The sequence below is a fragment of the Agelaius tricolor genome, unplaced genomic scaffold, assembly GCF_023055355.1.
Source record: "Agelaius tricolor isolate 1412-34295 unplaced genomic scaffold, bAgeTri1.0.p SCAF_1, whole genome shotgun sequence".
Lineage (NCBI taxonomy): Eukaryota > Metazoa > Chordata > Aves > Passeriformes > Icteridae > Agelaius > Agelaius tricolor.
The window spans coordinates 18204590-18226123 of NW_027269261.1; the positions used below are offsets into that span (position 1 = coordinate 18204590).

Genomic DNA, 21534 nt, shown 5'->3' on the forward strand with positions numbered 1-21534 from the left:
GCCCACCTTTAAATCAAACATGAGCATGTATTGACACAATTTCATGGAGTTCTGGTTGGTGCTGCTCAGCATGTTAAGGAAACTGGATGGCTTTCCTTGGAGACATTTTGAGGGAGAGGCTCAAATCCCACTCTCCATTGTCATTGAGCTGAAGCCCAGTGTCCTAAATTCAGTGTGGGTGAAGGTCTAGGTGGAGGAAGTCTTCTGCTTCAGAGGAGTTTGGATAGTTTTAGTGGTACCGCAAGGGGAATAGGAGACCCAGGAGGAGAGGAAGAAATTACAGGGCTGCCAGTTAAAGTCCCTTCCACCTCTAAATGCTGCTTCAGTGATTAATGTAGTAGCAAGGATGTTTGCATTTAGGTTTTTTGTGGTCCTAACTTATTGGATAAAATCTGTGTAGTTTTAGTTATCTAATTTTCATAGAGGTGTTAGGGTCTGAGTGGGTCTAGAATTGGCAATATCCCATGTCTTGTTCAGATATTTGCAATGTCCATTTCTGGTTTTGTAGAATTGGTAACAATTATACTTTGCAAAAGCAAAAAGGGAAATTGCAATCAGCAGTCAATGCTGTTTCTTTGTTTCTCCTAGAGATTCCTTTGATGGAAGAAGACCCTTAGCCTGCACTGAGTCGTGTCCTCATCACATTGTACTGTTGGGTGACATGAATCATGAGGATTCAGAGATAGAAAAGACTCTGTGGATTTGGGGAGGGTGTTTTCCTACTTACCAATCTTCCACGCAATGATGTCACCGGGTTGGGTGTATGTGGGGATAACAGCATCAGCATTCCGAACAGCAGCAGTTTTATGAATGAATCCTGGGGATTTGATGAGAGCAGATGTAGAAAAATAACTGTGGCTTTTTAGAAGTGAAATGTATATCTGCATCGCAGAAAGTCATATGGCTCTGTAAGAAATGCTATTGGATTTTGATACTAACTGCCTCACAAAAGCATGTTAAAATATGTAAATTTGCTTATAAAGACTACTTTAAATGATCTATGGACCTCTAGTTTATGAAGAATCCTTTCAAGTTTAAAAAATATCAGTACTGAAACACACACAAAAAAAGAGGAAAGATCCTCTTTGGCTTTCCTATGATAACCAGGAAGTTTTTGATTTAGTTGTTGGTGATTTTGCTTCAGACCATGTCTGCAGAAAATATAACAGAACTTATGGGATTCATATATACTTTGATGTACAATACGAAATATATGAATATATATATATATATGTATATTTTAAAACTCTTAAAGAGAGAGAAAAGGAAAGACTCCCAGGTCACATAATGATCTAGATTTTTTTTTTTAAAGGTGGGCCAGAATTTATATCACAGACAATATTCAAAGTAAAGTATCAATATTTGTATTTATGCAAGACTTCTGTGACTACATTGCATTTGATAAATCCTGCTGTAATATGAGAGATCTAAAAGATGTTAAAATTATGAAATACATGCTTAGGAAATGTCGAACTGCTCTGCTTCAACCTTTCTTAAGCTCTTAAATATATATATATATATATATATATATATATATATATATATATATATATATATGAGAGTAATCTACAGTCATAGCCCAGAGCACTGCCTTGTCCCTTTACATTGTGGTAGTATTCTGAGCCATTATTGTAGAATACTTAAAAAAAAAAATAAAGCTGAGTTTCAGTTCTTTTGATTTATCTGACTATTGTGTATTTGGCTTTTTTTTTTTTCCTTCCTCACTTCTTTCACCAGCTCGTACCTGAAGGTAGGAGGTAGCAGAACACCTGTCCTGTGGCATTTTCAGCTTTACATCCATTATCCAGCTGGAAATTGAGAGAGTGGTTTTGGTTAAACAGAGCACACAGAATGGGTGCAGCAGGGGCACAGCTTCTGCAGATGCAATGTGGGTTTCATTGAGGATTTTCTCTGCTCTGCAGGCTGTGCCAGAGCATTGTGCTAAAGCCTGTATGAGGGGTTCACTCTGTGGTGTTACAGGCTACTTGTACTTTGTCAGGAAAATTCCTGTCTGTTTCATGTACTCACTGAAATCCAAGCTGATTTTCTTGTCTTATTTTTGGTATTGTGCAGATGAAACACCTTAAACTGGCAGTGTTTGAAGGAATTAACACTGTGTGTTAATGACAGAGATTGCCATCATGTGGGCTAATCCAGACCAAAGGGGAAAATATGACTGAATTCTGATTTTATGTACAAAGTAAATTAATAATATCTCTATTGCCGTAAATAGAGGATCACTACAAGCTGCTCTGTTATTTTTTCATGATTGTTTAATGATTTATTTGTATTGTGGTAGCATTTAGTAGCCCAACTCATGAGCCAGGCTAGTGGAATAATAGATGTGCTGCAACCATTCAAGAAAAGTGTTTATTAGCATCCTGTCAGCAACTGTTCATGACAGCAAGAAGCAAAGGCAGACCAAAAGCTGTGGCGAGCAGTAGTAATTCTGTCAATTATCCTACAGTAAGATTGATGAAAACACAGTGATTGGTACTGAAAAATGAGACATATTCCATTTTATCTTCCATCCTTGCTTATACAGTATTTCCATTTTTCTTCTCCTGAATTGTCTCAGTTGCAGCTGCATGCTCAGGTTTATCCCACAGATGTATCTATCAGATGTTTGTACTTTCTTTGCTACCCCTTTCTTTTATGATCTCAAGCTTTCCAGAGGTGTTTGCACGACCACTCAGAATTACCACTCCAGCAAACAAGACAAGAGCGCTCTAAAACCAACCCTGAACTGAAGCACACCCCAAGCCTCCAGTCAGTTATGTGATTTCAGCTTCATAATGCCATTGAAAAGTATTGGATTTACTTTAAATGCCTTAGTAGGAAATCCATCTTTGATGGTCTTTTAGCAGCTCATGAATTTTCATCCCTTATTAAATTTTTTTGCTTCCATTTATTAATTTCTATGAAAGCTTCTTCATTAATATTTGGAGCTCTGAGGTTTTACAGAGTCACACTGCTCTGTGTATTGTATTGCAGTCATTTTATTAAAGGAGCCAGACAGGGTAACTGAAGAAATGTAAATTTATAACTTATTAGAACATTTTTATTTTAAGAAGTGCAGAACTGCAAATACACCAAAAAACATGAATGTATTAATTTTGCTTGATAGCCTTTTGATAGGACTGTGCCAAATACAATTTTTAAAGGAAAGAAAGTTTTACCATGTTTTGCTTATGTTGGATAAAACTTCATGAAAGACTGTTTTGGGGGGGGATTATTTGTGTGGTTGAGTTTGGGGGTTTTGCATGCTTGAATATCTGGGGGGAAAGAGAGGATTTTTTTCTTATGCTATTTTTTTTCCACATAGGGCTTGAGTTCTCATGAGAGGGCTGCCTGCCTCTGGATCCACACCTGTGTCCCCACCCACAAGGTGACACCCTGGGCTGGGGGGTACCCCCAGCTTGCCCAGCAACCTGGACGCCCTGGAGAACTCCACAGCTCCCTGGCCAAAGACCTCAGGATGTTTTCAGGACCTCAAGAGACAAGAGGGCTGCTATGACCACGGCAGGATGTTCACTGTGTAAATGAGACCAGATGGGAGGATGAGCATATCTTATGCAGATCGTAAGCTGTTTTCCCTTGAGCTAACTGGATGTGAATTAAAACAGATCCAGGAAAACTCTTATTGGTGAGGGGTTAGTGAAGATGGAACCCATGTGCCTTCAGCAGAGAGAAAATGGTAGTGTACTGAGAACTCCAGGAAAGAAAAACAAGAACTGGCTTCACCCTGCCAATATTTCTAAATACAAGAAAAGAAGAGCAGAAGTGAGCAATGTGTCAGCCTTAAACAGGGACTTACGAACAGGGACTTGACCTGCAGAGTGCTAGGTGAATGGTGGGGATCCAAGGTCTCACAGGAGCCTTGCAGGTAGTGAATCACAACCTGAGCATGAGTGAACAGAACCTGGCTGTTGTGAAAATGTTAAATGTCAACACAGTGTTTACACAGAACTGTAACTTATAAAATGCATGAAGCAATCATTCAGCTGCATTCAGCACTAGTAAGGCCTCTAATAGAGCAGTGTGTCAAATGTTGAGCAATTTTTTTCCTCTTCAAGGGAAATGTGGTGCAGCTAGACAGCAGCCAAGCAGAGAGAATCAAGCAGAGAGAATTGGAAGAACCTGCCCCGTCCTCACAGATTATATAGTATTCAGTGTGAACAACAGAAGACCAAAGAGAACACAGAAATTAAGTTTTCTGTAAGAAACATATTTTCAAAGAAGATGGAATTTATCCGTATAAGTAGGACAAGAATAATAGACTTAATTGAGGCTTGAGAGAATTAAGTTATATATTAGGAAAAACATTCTAGTCATAGGAATAGTTACTAGGAGAGAGAGATGGTCTGAAGAAGCTGTAAAAACCTCTGAGAGACTTTTTAAGATTGTTTTAAATAAGTAGAGGCCAGGAAAACATTGGGGAAGATGCACAATGTGAATTTTGGGCCCCTTCTCATTCTGTCTCTACATGATTCCCAGCTTGTGAGAACTAAACTTGGATGATGCCCAGTTTTGTCCATAGACTAATTCCAAACTGATGGTACTGGGCACACTAGTCAGTGCTCATCAAAACCACAGCTAGAAATACTCTCTGTTCCACCAACTGAAGCTTTCATGTAGCATGGGCTGAACTCCAATAAAATCCTGTTAATTAAACCTGTTCCATTGAAGTGACATTGATTTCAGAATTTTGTTCTGTAACTATCCTGGTTTAGGGCAAATCTGGGAGAAAACCGCCAAAAGGGGCCCCCTAGAAAGCCAACCCACACAGCTCCTCCTCCCCAACTGGTTCAGAAAAATTTCCTTAGAGAGAAGTGGAAAGAACCTGTTTATTTAACAGGAAGGCACTCCTCAGCACAAGAAATGAACAATACCAGATGACAAAACTCATTCACCGCTCTGAAGAGATGACAAATTCAGAAAGTCTCTCCTGTGGGTGCTCGCTCTGTTATCAATCCCTCCGGCACTGGCAAAGGCTGCTGCCCAGAGTAGGCCCCTGTAGGTCACAAAGTGCAAGCTCTCAGTGCTCCCCAGGTCCCAGTCCGGAGCAGGCTCGAGTGGTTCCAAGAAAAAGGGAAAGAAAAACAGTCCAGGGAAAACTCAGACCGCCTCAGCTAGCTGAACTAACTAAAAAGCAAAAGGAGCGTGGTGTTCTGCCCTATCCGTCCCCAGACAACAACAGTGGAGTTCTGTGTTCCAGCAGACTGTGGGGGAGAGTGCAGCTGATAACGAAACTCTGTACTTCTTCTTGTCATAAACGGAACAGATGACTGGGGATACAAGCATCATAACGTCACCCTAGGATAGTGACAAATCCAAACTTGGGATTTTCTGGTCTTCATGTCTATCTTAGGCAGCTAAATGAATGCAGCCCTGCTAATACTCCCTGGGCATTAGGTGAAGTAAATCCTCTCTTGGCAATTATCTGAAGACACCTTTTGAGCTCAATGAGAAGTAGCAGCTCAGGCAACTGGAGCACAGACCCTATTGTCATGCTTATGCAAAACTTGTTTCCCATGCCCAAAAGCTGTTTGTTCCTCCCTGCTCTGTGCTGTGGATAGCAGCACAGCTTAGCATGTCAGCTGTCAGAAGGAGAGTAGCACAGATAAGAGAAGCACATCTCAAGTTCCTGTTCTCGTTCTCCTGTGGATGTCCAGGCATGACTTGGGGGCAGAAAGAATTACAAAGCAAGTAAGCATCTGTCCCAAACCCAGTCAAGGACACATCCAGTCCCTTCAACATGGTTCCCAAAGAAATTGTACTATACTGGAGGGAAAGCCCCGTGGCAGAGGGGAGATGGGCCCTGCTTTGCCTATCACTCTCCCAGGCCAAGGTGTGCAGGCAGAATAGGCAGACAAATCCTTCTCTCCCTATATAATGTACATAACTTACTTCATGCATCCAGATTTCTCTCCTCACTATTATTATATAGTGGCACACAGCCACTACATTTTCCAGGATAGGAAGACAGGTTATTTAAGAGCAACAGAAAGGGCTGAGATTGAATTATCTTCTGTCCAGGTGTAAGAGCAGACTTTTAATAATTCACAAAGACCCCATAAAGAAATTGGATGGATGAGGCTGACTGGGATTCAAGGCACCCTTCCTCAGCGAGGCAAAGGGGCTGCCCTGCAGGGCAGGGGCAGCTGCTATGTGAGGACATTTTAAAACCCAGGAAACTTACATTCTGCTAAAATATATTAAGCAGAAACTGAGAGAAGGAAGAAAGGAGAAGAAAGAAAGGAAGAAAGGAGAAGAAAGAAAAGACATCTGTCCTAGGGTGGCGTTATGATGCTTGTATCCCCATTTGTGTGTTCTGTTTATGCTGGATATTATGTTCTGTGCCTTCAAGTCTGGCTCTGAAGAGTGAAAGTTTTATTTTGGTTTTGTTATCAGCCGCTGCCCCACGGCTGGTGGGATACACAGACGGAGCAGGACATAGTGCCGCTTTTGCTTTTTGCTTGGCTTTTTCTCTTTGCTCTTGCTCTTGCTTCTGTTTTGCTCTTGCTTTTTCCTTCTCCTCATTAGGTAGTTTAGCTAAGCAGTCCAAATTTTTCCCTGGACTGTTTCTCCTTTCCATTTTTTTGGACCTACTTGAACCTGCTCCTGATGGGACCTGGGAAACACCAAGAGTTTGCACCTTGTGGCTGCAGCAGCTGCCCCAGCACCAGAGGGACTGAGAACAGAGTGACCACTCCCCAAGAGAGACTTTCTGAATTTGTCATCTTTTTACAGAGCGGTGAAAGAGTGGTGTCATCTGGTATTGTTAATTTTGTGTGCTGGGGGGTGCTGTGCCTGTTAAATAAACAGGTTCTTTCCACTTCTCTCCGAGGAATCCTTCCCGAACCGGTTGGGGGGAGGGGCCATGTGGGTTTGCTTTCTGGAGGGGACCCCTTTTGGAAGTTTTCTCCCAAATTTGCCCTAGACCAGAACAACATCTAAATTTTAATTAGGTCAAGGGGACATGGATAAATTCCCCATGTTCTCCAGTAAGAACAGAGGGAGCTGTTTGTTTAATACAACTGCTTCAAAAGAAAGTCAAGAGGTAAGCACAAACTTCCAAGTTTTTGGGGCTTCAGTATCTCTTTTCTTTCACCTCTGCATTTCTGCCATAAGACTGGTTCTGCTTACAATAAGGGCCTTGGTTTTGGTTTGGATTCACTTTTTCCATTTTACTGTGTTTGCCTTCATTTCTCCTCTGTTTATCCTTCTATTCACTCAGCTTTTTTTGGTAACTAATACTGTTGTTCCAGTTTCATTCTGCCACCCCAGTCATGCTGGGAAGCAAAACAAGTTGCTTACCTGCAGAGCAGTACCCAGCAGGACACTTTCCCTCCCATATATGAGGTCGCTCTTATTTGCCTTGCTCATTTAAGTTCTCCGCAGACAGGACAAGAAGGGACATGGAGCTCCTCACTCTGCTGGCAAATGGTCCATGAAAATGATTTGAGAGGGGCACTGAGGGGAGCTCACATTGCTTCATGAGTGCTGTGTCTATGCCTTGGTCCCAGGATTGTCAGCTCACCAGCTTTCATCATCCTAATATTCACAGGTGCCTGTGAATGCTCCTATGAAAACAGCAATAGCCAAAGGTTTTAAGGATTTGCTGATGTTTTAGGGTGTTGTTAAGGTAAGACCTTTTAAAAGACCCCCTCCTTTCTGAAACCGGTGAGCTCACATCTTCAGGAAATTTGCACTGATATAGTCCAGTTAGGGAGCACAGGGTGCACAGCAGGTCACTTCATCTGCCTGCTTCCTGGTGCTCCAGTATGAATTTCTTGTCCCCTGGATAACTGCTTGAACTAAAGAGTTGCCAGTTTCTGAGCTGTCAAGTTGACATATTTTCTTTTTTCTTTTTAATCTAATAAGGCTGGATTTATTTTTAATGTTCCTTATTACCATCCACTTCTGACTTCCATCCATCTACTGCTGAGTACGTGCTGCTCTTGCCAAACAAGTGTCTTTGAGTAGCTCTTGTGAGCCCCTGGAACTGCACTGCCCTGCAGGGGATCACATTTGCCACCCTTGTCCCTTCTATTAATTCCATGGCAGCACATGCTGCTCGCCTGCCTTGTTCACTGCTCTCATGCTAATAACCATGCAACCAGTTGTTATTTCTCTCATAACCATTACCAGGGCTTCCTGTTGTTAATAATTCAGGGTTAATTACTTACTAAAAAGTTTAGCAGAACGTTTTAACTTCACTTAGCCTGTTCGTAGATGAAGACTATAAATGTCTGCACTCTATCACTGATAGAGCCATTACTGGCTCTATTTTTGCTGCAGCAAAAATGAGGATTAGTCCAACTATCTGCTTGTATACTTCCTGCTTGGTTTTCATTAGATTTTGGGCAACCACTTGGGAAGAGAAGTGCGGGTTAATTTAGCAATAATTTAGCAGGTTTTCTTACATATCCATTGACATTGCACCAGTGTGCAGTGTAGACAGAGCTACAGAAGTGCTGAAGCCTGGCATTAAAAAAGACATCATGACAGCTGTGAAGCGTCCAGCTTCTCAATTAGGGTGCTGGGCTGATTCTATCACAAATACATTTTACTGGGGATAGGCATACCTACAACAAGGCTTAGATGATAGTGTTCTCTTTGGTTTATGGAAAAAGTGGGAGGAAAAATTGCCAAGAAGAAGCATCATTAAAGATAATGATGCCTTTTCAATCAGTTTTCTCTGGTCTGGTAGGCTCCTGTTCCCTGAATTTCTGAATCTAGGAGCTGTTACAGACAGAAGGCTCTGGATATACACACTGATCTCAGTTTCCAATGAAATGAATGAGAACTGAGGCCCCTTTCAGTAATGAACTCTTTCTGACCATGCAGTCAGGAGTCCCCATCTGATTCCCAGAAGGAGAAGAAAGGCCATGTGCTGCCTTCCAAGGGAAGGTGGGGTTTATCATTACACTTCTTTAGAGTAAAACTGGACTCTGGAAAATCTACCCAGACTTCTGATTTTACCTGCATTACAGCATTTGCAGTGACTCGAGGCAGACTGGGTGCATTGTGGTACTGTGGATTCATTTGAGTCTTTACAACACATGAGGCCTGTGCAACAGATCATCAACAGCCTTTGGCTGCTCTAGGCAAAGACAAGCAAGTGAACTAAAAGACAGTTTCCCTCTTTGGATACTTGGAAATCCAGAATACCACTCTCTTCACCTTTGGATCTTAAGTGTCCTAAATACACCTACATATCTTCATATTAAATTATGGGCAACAATATGATTAATTGTCCCCTGACCTTCAGTCTCTTCATTGAGGCTGTGTCACCAGTATTTTATGTCATTAGGTGACAGCAGATGTAAATCAAATATGCCTCCTCTGAAATATATAAAAAGAGAAGAAATGAAATTAAAATTCAAGGAATGACGTGAAATGAAAAGGCAGGAAAGGAAATAGAATAAAGTGGAATTGAATATATATATAGAAAACAAAATACTGAACTGGAGGGGAAATAATGGAATGGAATGAACTGAAGTGTAGTGAAATGAATTGAAACAAAATTATACTCATTCAAATATTGAGATTTTATTTCATGAAAGGAAATTAAGAATTTTTATTTCATGAAAGAAAATGAAATGAGAAACCAAGGAATGAAGTGAAATGAAAAGACAGAAGAGGAAATAGACTGAAATTAATTTGAAAAAGAAATTGTGAAATTACATGAAAACAATGAAATGGAATGGAATGAAGTGCAGTGAAATGAACCAAACCTTACTGAAATGATACTCATTGAAATCTTGAGATTTCATTTCCTTGCATGAAATGAAGAATTTTCACTAAAGGAAATGAAATGAGAAATCAACAAATGAAGCGCAATGGATAGAAAGGGAAGGAAATTTAATTTAATTGATAAAATACATAATTTAATTTAATTGATAAAATACAAAATTCTGAAAGAAATTCCAAATAATGGAATGGAATGGAATGGAATGGAGTGTATTGGTTTAGCATTGCCTGGTTTTGGTAGCTGGTAGGACTACCGGAGTGGCTTCTGTGAGAACTTGAAGCTTGAAGCTTCTTCCATGTTTAGCGGACCTAGTTCCTGTTGACTCCAAAGATGGACATGGCACTGCTCAAGGCTGGCCCAATTAGATATGGTTGCAAGTCCTCTTAGGTTTTTGCCTCAGCAGTATTCAGCACTGTCAGATCTTTCTATCAGGATGTCTGTCAGGTCTGGCTCTGTGAGGCAGTGAATATTTTCAACTCCCATCAGCTCCAGAGTGAGTACCATTGAAAACTAAACAAATTATTTTAAAAATAAATTAATAAATCTAGCTTAGAAGTAGCCTTGTTGTTATGTTATCCTCAGGCATTAATTTTTCTCACCAGATTAGTCATGTACTTGAATGGGAAGTTCATAATAGGGAAGCCAAATCTCATGTTCATAATTTGGACCCTGAAAAGAAATACAGCCTGTAAACCAGAGAAATGTTAGCCCATGATTACACTGAAACCTCAACACTTAGTGCAAGATGTGTTCATAAGCACTTTTTCTAGGAAGCAATAGCCTCTGCCCTGCAATTACATATTTAAGCGCTGTGGAAAAGATTTGTTTACTGAATGAGAAAGGCACAAATCCCAGGCCACTGGTCAGAAAGAGTCCTATGCAGTCATCAGGATTATACCAATACAACAGTTCAAGGACCTTTGACATTTGATGAGCATTTTTCTCTTTTACTGAGTGAAGAGAGTTTGGACCTCAAAAAAAAAGTGAGCTGAGGCTTTGATTAGAAGAGCCACAGTAAAATAAATGAAGAATGATTGTGGAGAGCCATAAGTATATGCTGAAAACTTACAGGGAAACTGCTGCCAAGCAGGTTGTGATGCGTTTTAAATTCCAGATGTAGATAGACTTGCATGTGCACATGTGAAACACAACTGTTTCTATATAACTTAAAAAAGGTAGGAAATGCAAGAAACCTTCAAAAGCACACATTTGTGATAAGTGGCAAATGTTCTACTTGAGGAACTGCTTTACCCCTTGGCATGGTCATAGAGAATTGATTCTGCTCTCTTAAAAACAACAGCTGTTCACTGCTGAAGGCTATTTCAGCTCAATCAGTACTGGTGCACTGGCCACAAAAGCCAGGAGCAAAGGTGACCAGGCACCAAATTCTCTCAAATGTACAAAGAAAACAATATCAGCAATGGGTGGTGTTGCTGAAAATTGCAAGCATGGTCTTTTCAGGAAAATAGGATTTGTGAAGTGAAGGTTGCTTTGCAGGCAGTGAGTCACAGGAGCTTCTTCTTGGCATCTGCAGCATCTGTCTTTTCTTTAGGCAGTAACATTTCATGGCAGGAACGGGTGTAGATAAGAGCAGTGTTTCTGGGCTTGCGCTGATAGCACAAAATGAGCAGAAACTGCTGCCACGTCAAAACAGGCAGAAAAAAATACAAGAAGAGGCCAAACAAAAATGAAATACATTTCATGCCTGAAAGGTTGGACTTTCAAGTGTGGATGAAGCCAGAAGTGATGTGGCATGCCGCTCCAAGCATTTTCTCCAGTTACTCCTGGCTGGCATAAAGATCAGGAGTGCAAAGCACCACTTAGTGCTGAGTTTGGCTAAACTGAACACTGGGTGAGGTGGAAGAAACTGCAGAACAACTGCTGTATTATTCTATTCTGTATTCACCCCATCAGTGTGATTCCCTGCTGTGGGGCAGGAGCTGGAGTGGAAAGGCATCTCTCCAGAGTGGGCTGTGGTGGCCATTGGGAAGCACGGCCTCCAGCACAGCTCTCTGGTGGGTGGGTCCTGCTTGCCTGCAACACTCTGGGGCCCCTCCTGCCCTGGACATAGGAGCCAGAGGCAGCAGCAGCAGAAAGGCTGCCACCCAGCTTGGGAGTTCATGTGGTCACCCAGCAGTCCTCCCTCTAGAACAGAAGATTACTTCTACCTGCTTCTTGGTAATGAGTATTCTAGTACTGAGACTTCAGGTTCTTTTTTTAATGCCTGCAGGAATCTTTCCATGTGAAAAAAAAAAAAAGTTAAGGATTTTTTTCTCTAGGATGTCACATGCTCTGCTACTAAACCACTCTGGAGATCTTTAAAAGAATAACGTTCTGGGAGTGCAAGGAGTGATATGCCTGTTTTACGCTCTCCTCATCCACTGTGTTTTTGAGTGGCACAACATGACATGTCACAATTCATGTGTCATTTTTACACTTGGAGAAGAGGCCAGCATGGACCAATCCAGCCATCCTGGCTGAGTATGCTGTTATTGACTGACACATCTCGAGTGCCACAGGAGCCACAAGTATACAAGGCTGTTGTAGAGGTGCTGACTTTTAAATCCCAGCTGCATGCACAACCCTGGCATATTGTCAGCATGTACAGTTTTCAGTTTCGTGGGACATTTCTTCTGGTGTTACCAGGGGATTTTGTTTTACCTTCATCTCCTCTTTCTGTTAACACTGCAGAAACTCATGTCTTGAGGCTCTGTCCTGTCTTTCTCAACCCCACGTGCACTGTGTGATTCCATGGCAGAACCTGAGCTTGCTCACATACTTCACTTGTACACTCACATCGCAAGGCCAGACCACTGAATAACGTGAAAGCTGTCACAAGTCATTTTGCTACAGTCCCAGTGTTTGAAAGGTATTTAGGTTAGAGTAAAACCAGATTTCAGCTCCAGTCAGCCTTTTTTTTGCAGGATACAGGGAACAGCTGGCTGGTGGATGTTGCCCAAACAAGTCTCCTTCTACTCCAAGTGGCCTTGAGGGGCAACTACTGCTGCTGCTGCTGCTGCTGCTGCTGCTGCTGCTCTGGCTGTCTGGCTGGCCTGATAGTAGGACCCAAAACAAGGATTTATCCTGTACAGCTGTGGAGGTCAGACACTCCAGGGCCGTATTTTATCCATAATAAACTGTAGGAGTACATTTTTCTCCTACAACCTACTCAGATCCAGGAGAGAAACAGAGCAAGCTGAACCAGTTCCTCCATCACTATCCTTTTGCATATTTCTACTTGGGTTTAAGAATCTAAAGCAGGGTAAGCACAGCTCTGATGTGGTATTCACGTATTCTTTGAACGGAGAGAGAGAAATAATTCTCTCTCCCAGGATTTTTCCTGAGGAAGGCCATGAGAAAGCTCAGAGAAAAAAGAGAAAACAATTCTTATCTCTATTTGCTGTGCCTGTTGTTTGGCGCATGTGGAATGTGTTATGCAGATTGTTTACTGAAAGGGATTTGTTAATTGGACTCTGGTGATGGTTGTTTGGATTGATTGACCAATTAGGAAAAAGCTGTGTTGTGACTGTCTGAAAGAGTCATGGGTTTTTCTTTAGTATAGTATAGTAGTAGTATAGTATGGTGTAATATAATATAGCTTAACAAAGCAATTGTTCAGCCTTTCGAATCATGGAGTCACTGCATGTTATTCTCTGTCTGGGGGTCATCCTGCATTGATACTCTGAGGGTTTCTTTTTGATAAGACCTGACCATGTTAATTTCAACAGAGAAACTTTGGTTTCAGTGTGTGCTAGAATGAAAATATCATCATTTTCAAGCTAAAATGTAATACATTGAATTATCCTTATGGTGAGATGAACAGAGCACTTTATTCAATTGATCAAGCTTTGCTCAGTTAGCCTTTACTGAACTTGCTTTTCTCTTTGCTGAAATTAACATAGTCATATTTGTAGCTGAAGTCAGTGGTAGCCAAGGCTCTTAAGGCAGATAAATGCAAAAATCTGCCTCTCCGGTGTCTTTAGTCTCACTAAGAAAAAAAGCTCACAGAAGGAGACTGAGATCAAAATCAATGCTACCTAGCCCAGGAAAAAATTAATTTGCAGTTCATCTTAGATTCTTTTATATACATAAAGCGAGAATAATTAGGTTTGTACATGTAGAATTTCATCTTTTCTTATTCTCTCCATTATGTGGACAAACTGTTGAATTCACTGCTTTGATAAAAATCTTTCTAGAACACTTTAATTATTCCCAAAATACTGGTGTTTTCCCTGTCCCTTTTTTTTTTTTTTTAGTTAGAGATTTATTACAGAGATAATAGATTTTTCCAATGTTAGTTGTGAAATCCATATGGGAAAAAATCAAATCATTCTTGGCATTTATTATGATAATTTTAACTGGGACTCATAAGGTGAAGGAACTTCATGACATTACCTATGCAAGATCTGAGAATGTGCATCTCCAGAAATAATGACATTATTATAGCATTAATCTTGTGTGCGTGGAAGCCTGGTATAGAAGGAGCCTGGAGGAAATGCTCATGTATTTCACCTGCCTGTTGTACATTACAGATGAGCTCAGAGGTACAGTAAGATACACATTTTTAAGTGTCCTACATGCAAAAAAAATGGGTAATATAATGCATTAATCACTGGAATGCAATTACAGGCCTTAATTTAGAAAGTATTAGTCACTCGCCACAGATAACTTTCTGTGGCTATTAGAATTTCATAGGCTGAGTACATTACAACTAGCAAATGTCATTTGCACAACCAACACACACAAGGGGCTGGTTTTAGCTGAAAGCACTTTTTTTCCCCTGTATTAAATCTACCCCATTAAATACAAGAGAGAGCACCTGTTTGGGTCTTATTTCAATAAAGACTATATCCTGGCTGCATTTTAAGGGGGCTTTATAAAGATTGTATGCTATTCATGTATTTTATTAACATGTTTAAAATGGGGTGGGATACACTGGAAATGTTATGAGCATATCAGTATTTGGTGATAAACCCTGGCAATAAACAGCCTATTAACCTCTTGCAGTCTTTATCAAAATGTGAGATAACTTTAAAACCTGTTACAGCATTTACTGATCTTTTATAAATGAAGTATAGTATTTTCTTGAAATTAGTAACATGCTTAAAATTAGGTCTCTCTGTGCTTAATTTCAAGAAGCTAATAAATCTAGGAGACAATAAAATCCTGTAAGCAATTGTTCCTAATTTTTGGGTTTTTTTCCTGTGCATATTGGAGAGGAAATCTTTACCGCCTCCATCCTAATCCCTTCTGGTGCCTGCTAGGTGTCAAGCTCACTGTGTGTATGTGACTTGCATAAGACAAGGTGCTTAACAGAGGCACCTTTGCAGGAAGACAACTTTTGGCTTTGTTTCCATCATTTCTTTCAAGTGACAGAACAGCATGAGAGGACTGTGTAGGTGTGCCTTTTTTCATCAAAATATAACATGCAGGACATGCTCATCTGCATCATTTGGAATTGAATTACTTCCTGTGAGCTAGAAGGCACTGAAAGGTGTCAGCACACTGCTACAGAAAATACAGCTGCATTAACAAGCAACTTGCCTGTTTCTTTTCTCTCTGAGAGAGAGAACAACCACAGTAGCTGAATGTTTTGGCATCTTTATTGTAGAGTCCTGTGATTTATACACATGAAGCCTGGAGGTTTTTAAAACCTGGATCAAAAGGATTTAATCCAGAAGCAAGTCTACAGTCATAATAATGGTGTATAAGCATTGTTCAGTGGCAAATCAGCCAATGCACCAACCCAAAAAAAGTTATAGGTTGGATTTTCAACTATAACTTAGTAAATACTTTTGCAAAGAAACAGTTGTGTAAATTCATGACCATTTGTTAGCAGCAGGTGACTGTACAACAAGCAGCAGCGAATACATTGCTTCCATGCTGAAATGTACATTGTGTATTAAACAAAAAAGTTCTTAAAAATTATAGCCATGTATTGAAGATTGCACGCAAGATGTTTTCTGTTACCATCTGTATTGCAGATTACCTTTGTCAAGTGGGCAGTTTGCTTTATCTCTCTTTTTGAGTGACCACATTCACACCTCCCTCAGGAGGGGACCTCTGCTGATAACAGACTATTGAATGTCAGTGCATGACTGATAAAAAATATAACATCCCATTGTGAGATGCTGCCCCCAGAGGGAGGAGCCAAGCATTGCTACCCAGATATAATCTGAGATTCTGGAACACCAGCACGACTGTCTCCATAGGACTCCCCAGAGAAATAGCAGCTGTCTTCTTCTTCCACGGGATCTTCAGAGGAAGAATACATCCTTCTCTACAGATCCCCCTCGCTCCAACAGAACCACACCTGATACTTCAGGAGGACTGCAGCCACATTTCCAATTGGACTGCTACCAACACCCCACTGGGTGTCAGGTTGGGTTCTGACTCTGTCAGTGTTGTTCTGGTGTACTGCATTGTTTTATTTTATTCTTTTTTTTTCTTTTCCCTATTAAAGAACTGTTATTTCCTGCTCCCATATTTTTGCCTGATAGCCCCTTAATTTAAAATTTATAGCAATTTGGAGGGGTGGGGAGGGTTTACATTCTCCATTTCAGGGGAGGCTCCTGCCTTCCTTAGCAGACTCCTGTCTTTCCAAACCAAGACACCATGAAAGGATAATAATCCTGCTTACCTGCTCCTTCAGCCACTTCTGAAGTTTACACAAACTGAGACTGGCTTAGCTGGCACCAAAACTCTCACATCATTTCAGACCTTGTTTTAGTAATGTCAGTATAAAATATGTCAGCCTTTTAGGTATATGGGCAAACAGTTGGAGGCCCAAGCTGACAGGATCTACAAAACCTGAGATGCTTCCCACCTGCAACAATAGAATTATAAATGAAATGTCTACATCAGACAGATGTTTGTGGCCTGTGAACTGGGGGTAAGCATGGTTAAATCATGATGCTGGTTCTTAATGTCATGACATAAAAAGAGGTGCTGTGGTGGTAGACTCAGTAGAAAAATGATTTACTACAGGCTTACTGTCTTTTCCTATGATTTATAGCTAAGGGTAAACCTGAAAACATTCAGAACTTAAAATATCCAGTGTCTTCTATTCAGTTATAAAAGGGAGAAACAGGACCAAAAAGAAAATAAGTTTTATTTTTGAGCGTAAGTGTTGTAGTAATTACATATTCTCTGAACAGAGAGAGACATGGTTCTCCCAGGAAAATCCTGGGAAGCTGTATAGAAGCTGTGGGAAACTTAGAGGAAAAGACTTCAGACAATTATTATCTCTCTTTCTGTAACCATTGTTTATAGATATGGTTCTCCAGGGTGTGTTATTCATAGGTCACCAATAGTGTGAGAGAAGATTCCTAAAGGCCAATCAGGTCTTTGGTCCACCATTGTTTTTATAAGAACTGTAGATTTCTAATAATAAAGTGTCTTTTCATGCCTTCTGAAGATGGAGTCTCTGTATCACCTGTGGCTGTCCCCCTTCAGTTATAATTGGTGACCCCAAATGCATTGCATTGATCACCCCTTTGTGGAGTCACATGAGAATTGGTGACCTCCAATGTTGGGTACACCCGGGGGAGGTCACATGATAATTGGTGACCCCTCATGTGGGTGAACACTCTGCCTAGATTTTTTGATGACTCCTCTGAAGTGTGTCTGAACATCAGCCTGACATTGCTGACCCCTCATGTGGGTGAACACTCTGCCTAGATTTTTTGATGACTCCTCTGAAGTGTGTCTGAACATCAGCCTGACATTGCTGACCCCTCTGAGGGTACAGGCAGACTGGGGTGACTGTTACTGACCCAAGCCATGTGTCTGGCACAAACTGGAGACCATCTGGGTCTCTCCATCAGAGGAACTCAGGCTGACCTCCAGCGTTCCCTGCAAAATAGATTAGACACCTTCTACTGTCCTAGAGAGATAGCTGTGATCTGCCCCATGTCTTCCTGAGAGGACTGATCCCGAGGCCAAGAACTGAGTGGGGGCTTTTTCCAGCACAGCGGACTGTCTCTTGAAGTGGATGCCTGCTGAGGGATGGGTTTTCCTTAAAAGTGGGTAACCAAATTTCCAGAGATGAACAAATTATTGTCTCTGCATGGAGGAATGTGATAATTCCTCTGAGACTCGCTGTCTCTGAGGAAGCCCTCTGCGATCTGCTGGCCTGGGCCAGAGATCATGGGTTCACAGCAGATGTGGGCGCTGCATTCAATTCAGAGACTTGGGAATCCCTTGGTGATTGTTTGCTAACTGCCGTCACCGCAGGGGATGCCACCGCATCTGCACTGGTCATTCCCTAGAGATGCATTTCTAAAGCCCTTCAGCGCAGACCCCGGGGAACAGGAAAGTGACAAAGCAAACGGATTTTTCGCCTGCGATGGCTCCGGGAACCGTGTCCCGATCGGCTGCAGCGGAACGTCCTTGTCCCTTTTCACCGGCTCCAACTCTCCCCGCACCGAGGGCGGTGGCTGTGTGCAGTTGCACTCACTGGCATTTCCGGCATTCCCTGCCCCGCAGGGACTGGTGGGCTTGCCCCCGCTGCAGGCCGCCGACAGCACCCACCTCCGCTCCGGATGGAGCAGCCGGTGTTTCTTTGTTTCGACCAGCCCCAAGCCGACTGCCACTGCCAGCTCCGCGACCCGCTTCGGTAGCGGCAGAGATGCTGCCAGCGCCACCCCCGCCGGCACCAAAAGAAACTGCGGCGGCACTTTCTCGTGCACTTGTGGCCGTCGCGCTGATCGACCACCCCTACCTCTCCAGCTGCAATCCACAGCTGGGCCCCGGCCATGGCAGCACCGGGGGCCAGCCCCCCCCTGCGCCGCCACACGCTTCGCAGAGACTGGTGGTGCACCACACCACCAGGGAAGACCTCCTGCAATCTGCGGCTTCTGCTGCCGCCGTGCTGGTGGACGCTGCAACCTCCGCTTCACAACCTGCCCTTGCAGTTGCTTTGCTCTGCCCCCCACCGCCTTCAGAGCCTACGTCCTCTGCTTTGCAACCTGCTTCGGAGCCTGCAACCAGCCCAGACTCCCCTCCGCCTTCTTTGGACTGTCCCGAGCCGTGCTTCCCTGAGGCGAGGTCTTGGACAGCGAAAGGAGACACCAGCCTGTTCCGCAGCAGAGGCACCGCTCGACAATTGACTGCTGGTGCCGCCAGGCTGAGAACTTTGAAACTCAGTGATTTTCTGGAGAACAACATTATTATGAACAAGTTCACCAGTTATACAATTAGGGTTGTTAGTGTTAATCTGAAACTGTAACGAGTTGTGTTATTTAAATTCTTGTTAAATGTTAAAGCTTTAAGTCACCCCCACTGTTAATCTGAAATTTTAACAAGTTAATTGTGAACCTTTAAGTTACCCCCACTGTCAATCCCCGTACCCTACCAGTAACTTTGTTGCATCTGTCAGGTACTGCCTCTGCTGCTCCCCAACATGGCGTCGTGTAACGTCCCCGGGAAAATATGCAAGCTAAGAGACAGTCAAGAAAATCCAGCGAAAGTCCCTAAAAACAACGACCCGGTCGAAGATTTGAGGAATTAAGCGATGGATCCTACTAGCAAAAAATTCTCCTACTCCACCAGCAAGGTTTTAGATGTCACCGTGACCTGACTAGAAATGGGTCAGAATGAGGACTCTAGACGACGAGCCAAAAACTGTCTTCCTAGGCATGCCCCTAAGAATGTCGGCTCCAGTTCTGCTGTGGAGCAAAACTGTCCTCCCCTGCATCCCCAAAGGGAGCATCAGTGGTGTGCACGACTCCTCGGGCCCCCACCCAGAGCTGATCACTCAATAAAGGCATTCAAAAGAAGCAAGTCTCCCTGCCCTTTATCCATTTCAACATTTTTCTCGGACCAACTCTCTTTTGGACGGGGGCGTGCCCTTGCTCCGTGGGGTTCTCACCAGGGCTCGGGACGCCTCACTCCTCCCGCTCGCGTCTGCGGGGGTGGGAGGGGCGGTCTCTGAGAATGCTGCCACTGGTCTCATGCCTGGGGGGAATGGGGGTGGGATGTCGAATCAGGGAGCTGGGCAACAATCACTTGTATCATGGGGGAGAGAGGCGCAGGGGGGAGCGCGGATCACCTGCTTGTCCTGGGCAGTACATGGGTGGTGCCAAGAATCCCGAATTCAGGATGGAATTTCATATTCCTGGAAAAACCTTTCCTTCATATTTGTCAACACAGACCAATGGTCCTGGAGAGAGTGGGGGGAGGAGGAGGAGGAGGCGTTCAGCCACTCCTGCAATCCTTCCTCCCATTTTGGCGGCAGGGGGTGGGGGGTGATGGTAGGGCGAAATACTGGAGGAGTTGGACGAGACACCGGCAGCATGGTTGGGGCGGGCGGTGAGAAAAAAGACCCTGCCCCGCCAGCTGTGTTTGGGTGCCTTTGCCCGCCCACTGGGACCGGATCCACTTCCCTGCTCACCTCCACTGGGTCGTAAGATCCGCTGCTACTGCTGCTGGCCTTTCTGGAAAGAAAAAAAAGGCATCGTCTTCATAGATGGCTCGGAGCACTGGAACACCACAAGTTAGGCTCGGTCTGGTCATATTAAAGGCTGTTGCCATGGCTTTCCAGCACTTTTTTTAAGTGTCTGAATTTGGTCAATTCTGCTTATGCAGCAGACACACTCAATTGTTTTGAAAACTTTGGGGAAGTAATTCACACATGAGTTCATTTATATCATTCGAGTTGTTCATTCAGGACATGACTGCATAGGCCAAAAAGCCTTCCATGATTCTTTTATCAAAGTGCACATACTCTGCGAGAAGCAATTTCAATGCCAATTGTAATATATGTTAGAAATAATTCATGCTACCAAAGAATATATTTTGTAAAGATTGTGAAATCCGAACATGTATCTGACCACACACAGCCCAAGAGCGGATTCTATTTAGATTCTGAGATTCCCGGACACAGCTAGATAATGATCGACACTTTAGCGTAAGAACGGATGCTCCCAGCACAATGATCACCGGTATCTCGAGTCGTTGGAAATCGCCTAAGAGCAATCCTCATCCTGCGGATAACATCAATCAAGATAGCCAGGGACGCCAGGAACATACATGTGAATACATAACTTCCCCAAACTCGAACTCGATCAACAACTCGAACTCGATCAACGCTGGCTATCAACCAGGAGACTGCCTTTGAGAGACAGCTCTGCACAGTGAAAGAAACAGGTATGAATGTGAAGAGTTACAAAAGAAATTGGGACTCCTTCAGGCACAATAAACTGTATAAAACCTCATCACTAGAAGCAGCTTGCATGAACGGGGTGGGGGGGGGGGATTTGATGCGATAGAGGTTGGATCCAGTTCACCCAGCGCCGATCCCAGGCTTGACACTGTCTCTTTGGCTGTGGTGGTTTTGAGGACCGTATTTTGGTCGCACAAAAAGATAAAGAAATCTTTTCGCATTTTTGATAATTTGGCTTTTGACTGATCATTTATAACAATTCTGGTGACATCCCAACGTGATTTGAATTTGGGGTTCGGGGACCCCTTCCTAGTCAGGAGGCACCCTGCTGATTTCAGTGGTCTGATGGGATTGGGAGTTCACGAAACCAATCAAAACATCGAACCTAAACCAGAACCACAGCCAAAGAGGGATAAAAACAGGCCCACCTCTCGGAAACTCGGTACGATCCAAAGAAGGATCCTCAAGACCAAGGTGCTTTTTCCACTTGGAAATCAATGTGCACGAAGAATCCACGTGGGAAAGGAACCATAAATATCGCGTGGTTGAGTGGGGTGTGATCGAGCATGTGTGTGAGACGTGATTCTATCACGAAACAAGTGTGGACCCC

General features: G+C 42.9%; 2 protein-coding genes across 11 annotated transcripts in view; both read left to right on the forward strand.

Moving 5' to 3' along the window:
- Positions 1-847, forward strand: part of SUSD4 (sushi domain containing 4) — a 73968-nt gene extending 73121 nt beyond the window's left edge. For all 10 annotated transcript variants that reach the window (XM_071425329.1, XM_071425280.1, XM_071425289.1 and 7 more), the window contains one exon: positions 589-847. In XM_071425329.1, the coding sequence (XP_071281430.1) occupies positions 589-617 (29 nt within the window). In that variant the 3' untranslated portion in view covers positions 618-847. The remainder of the gene's footprint in view (positions 1-588) is intronic.
- A 17-nt stretch (positions 848-864) lies between these two features.
- On the forward strand, positions 865-19539 carry LOC139589192 (uncharacterized). Its single transcript, XM_071425373.1, has 2 exons — positions 865-2773; positions 3326-19539. The coding sequence occupies exon 2, from the start codon at positions 18108-18110 to the stop codon at positions 18987-18989; it is 882 nt and encodes a 293-aa protein (XP_071281474.1). The 5' UTR covers positions 865-2773; positions 3326-18107; the 3' UTR covers positions 18990-19539.
- The last annotated feature ends 1995 nt before the right edge of the window (positions 19540-21534 follow it).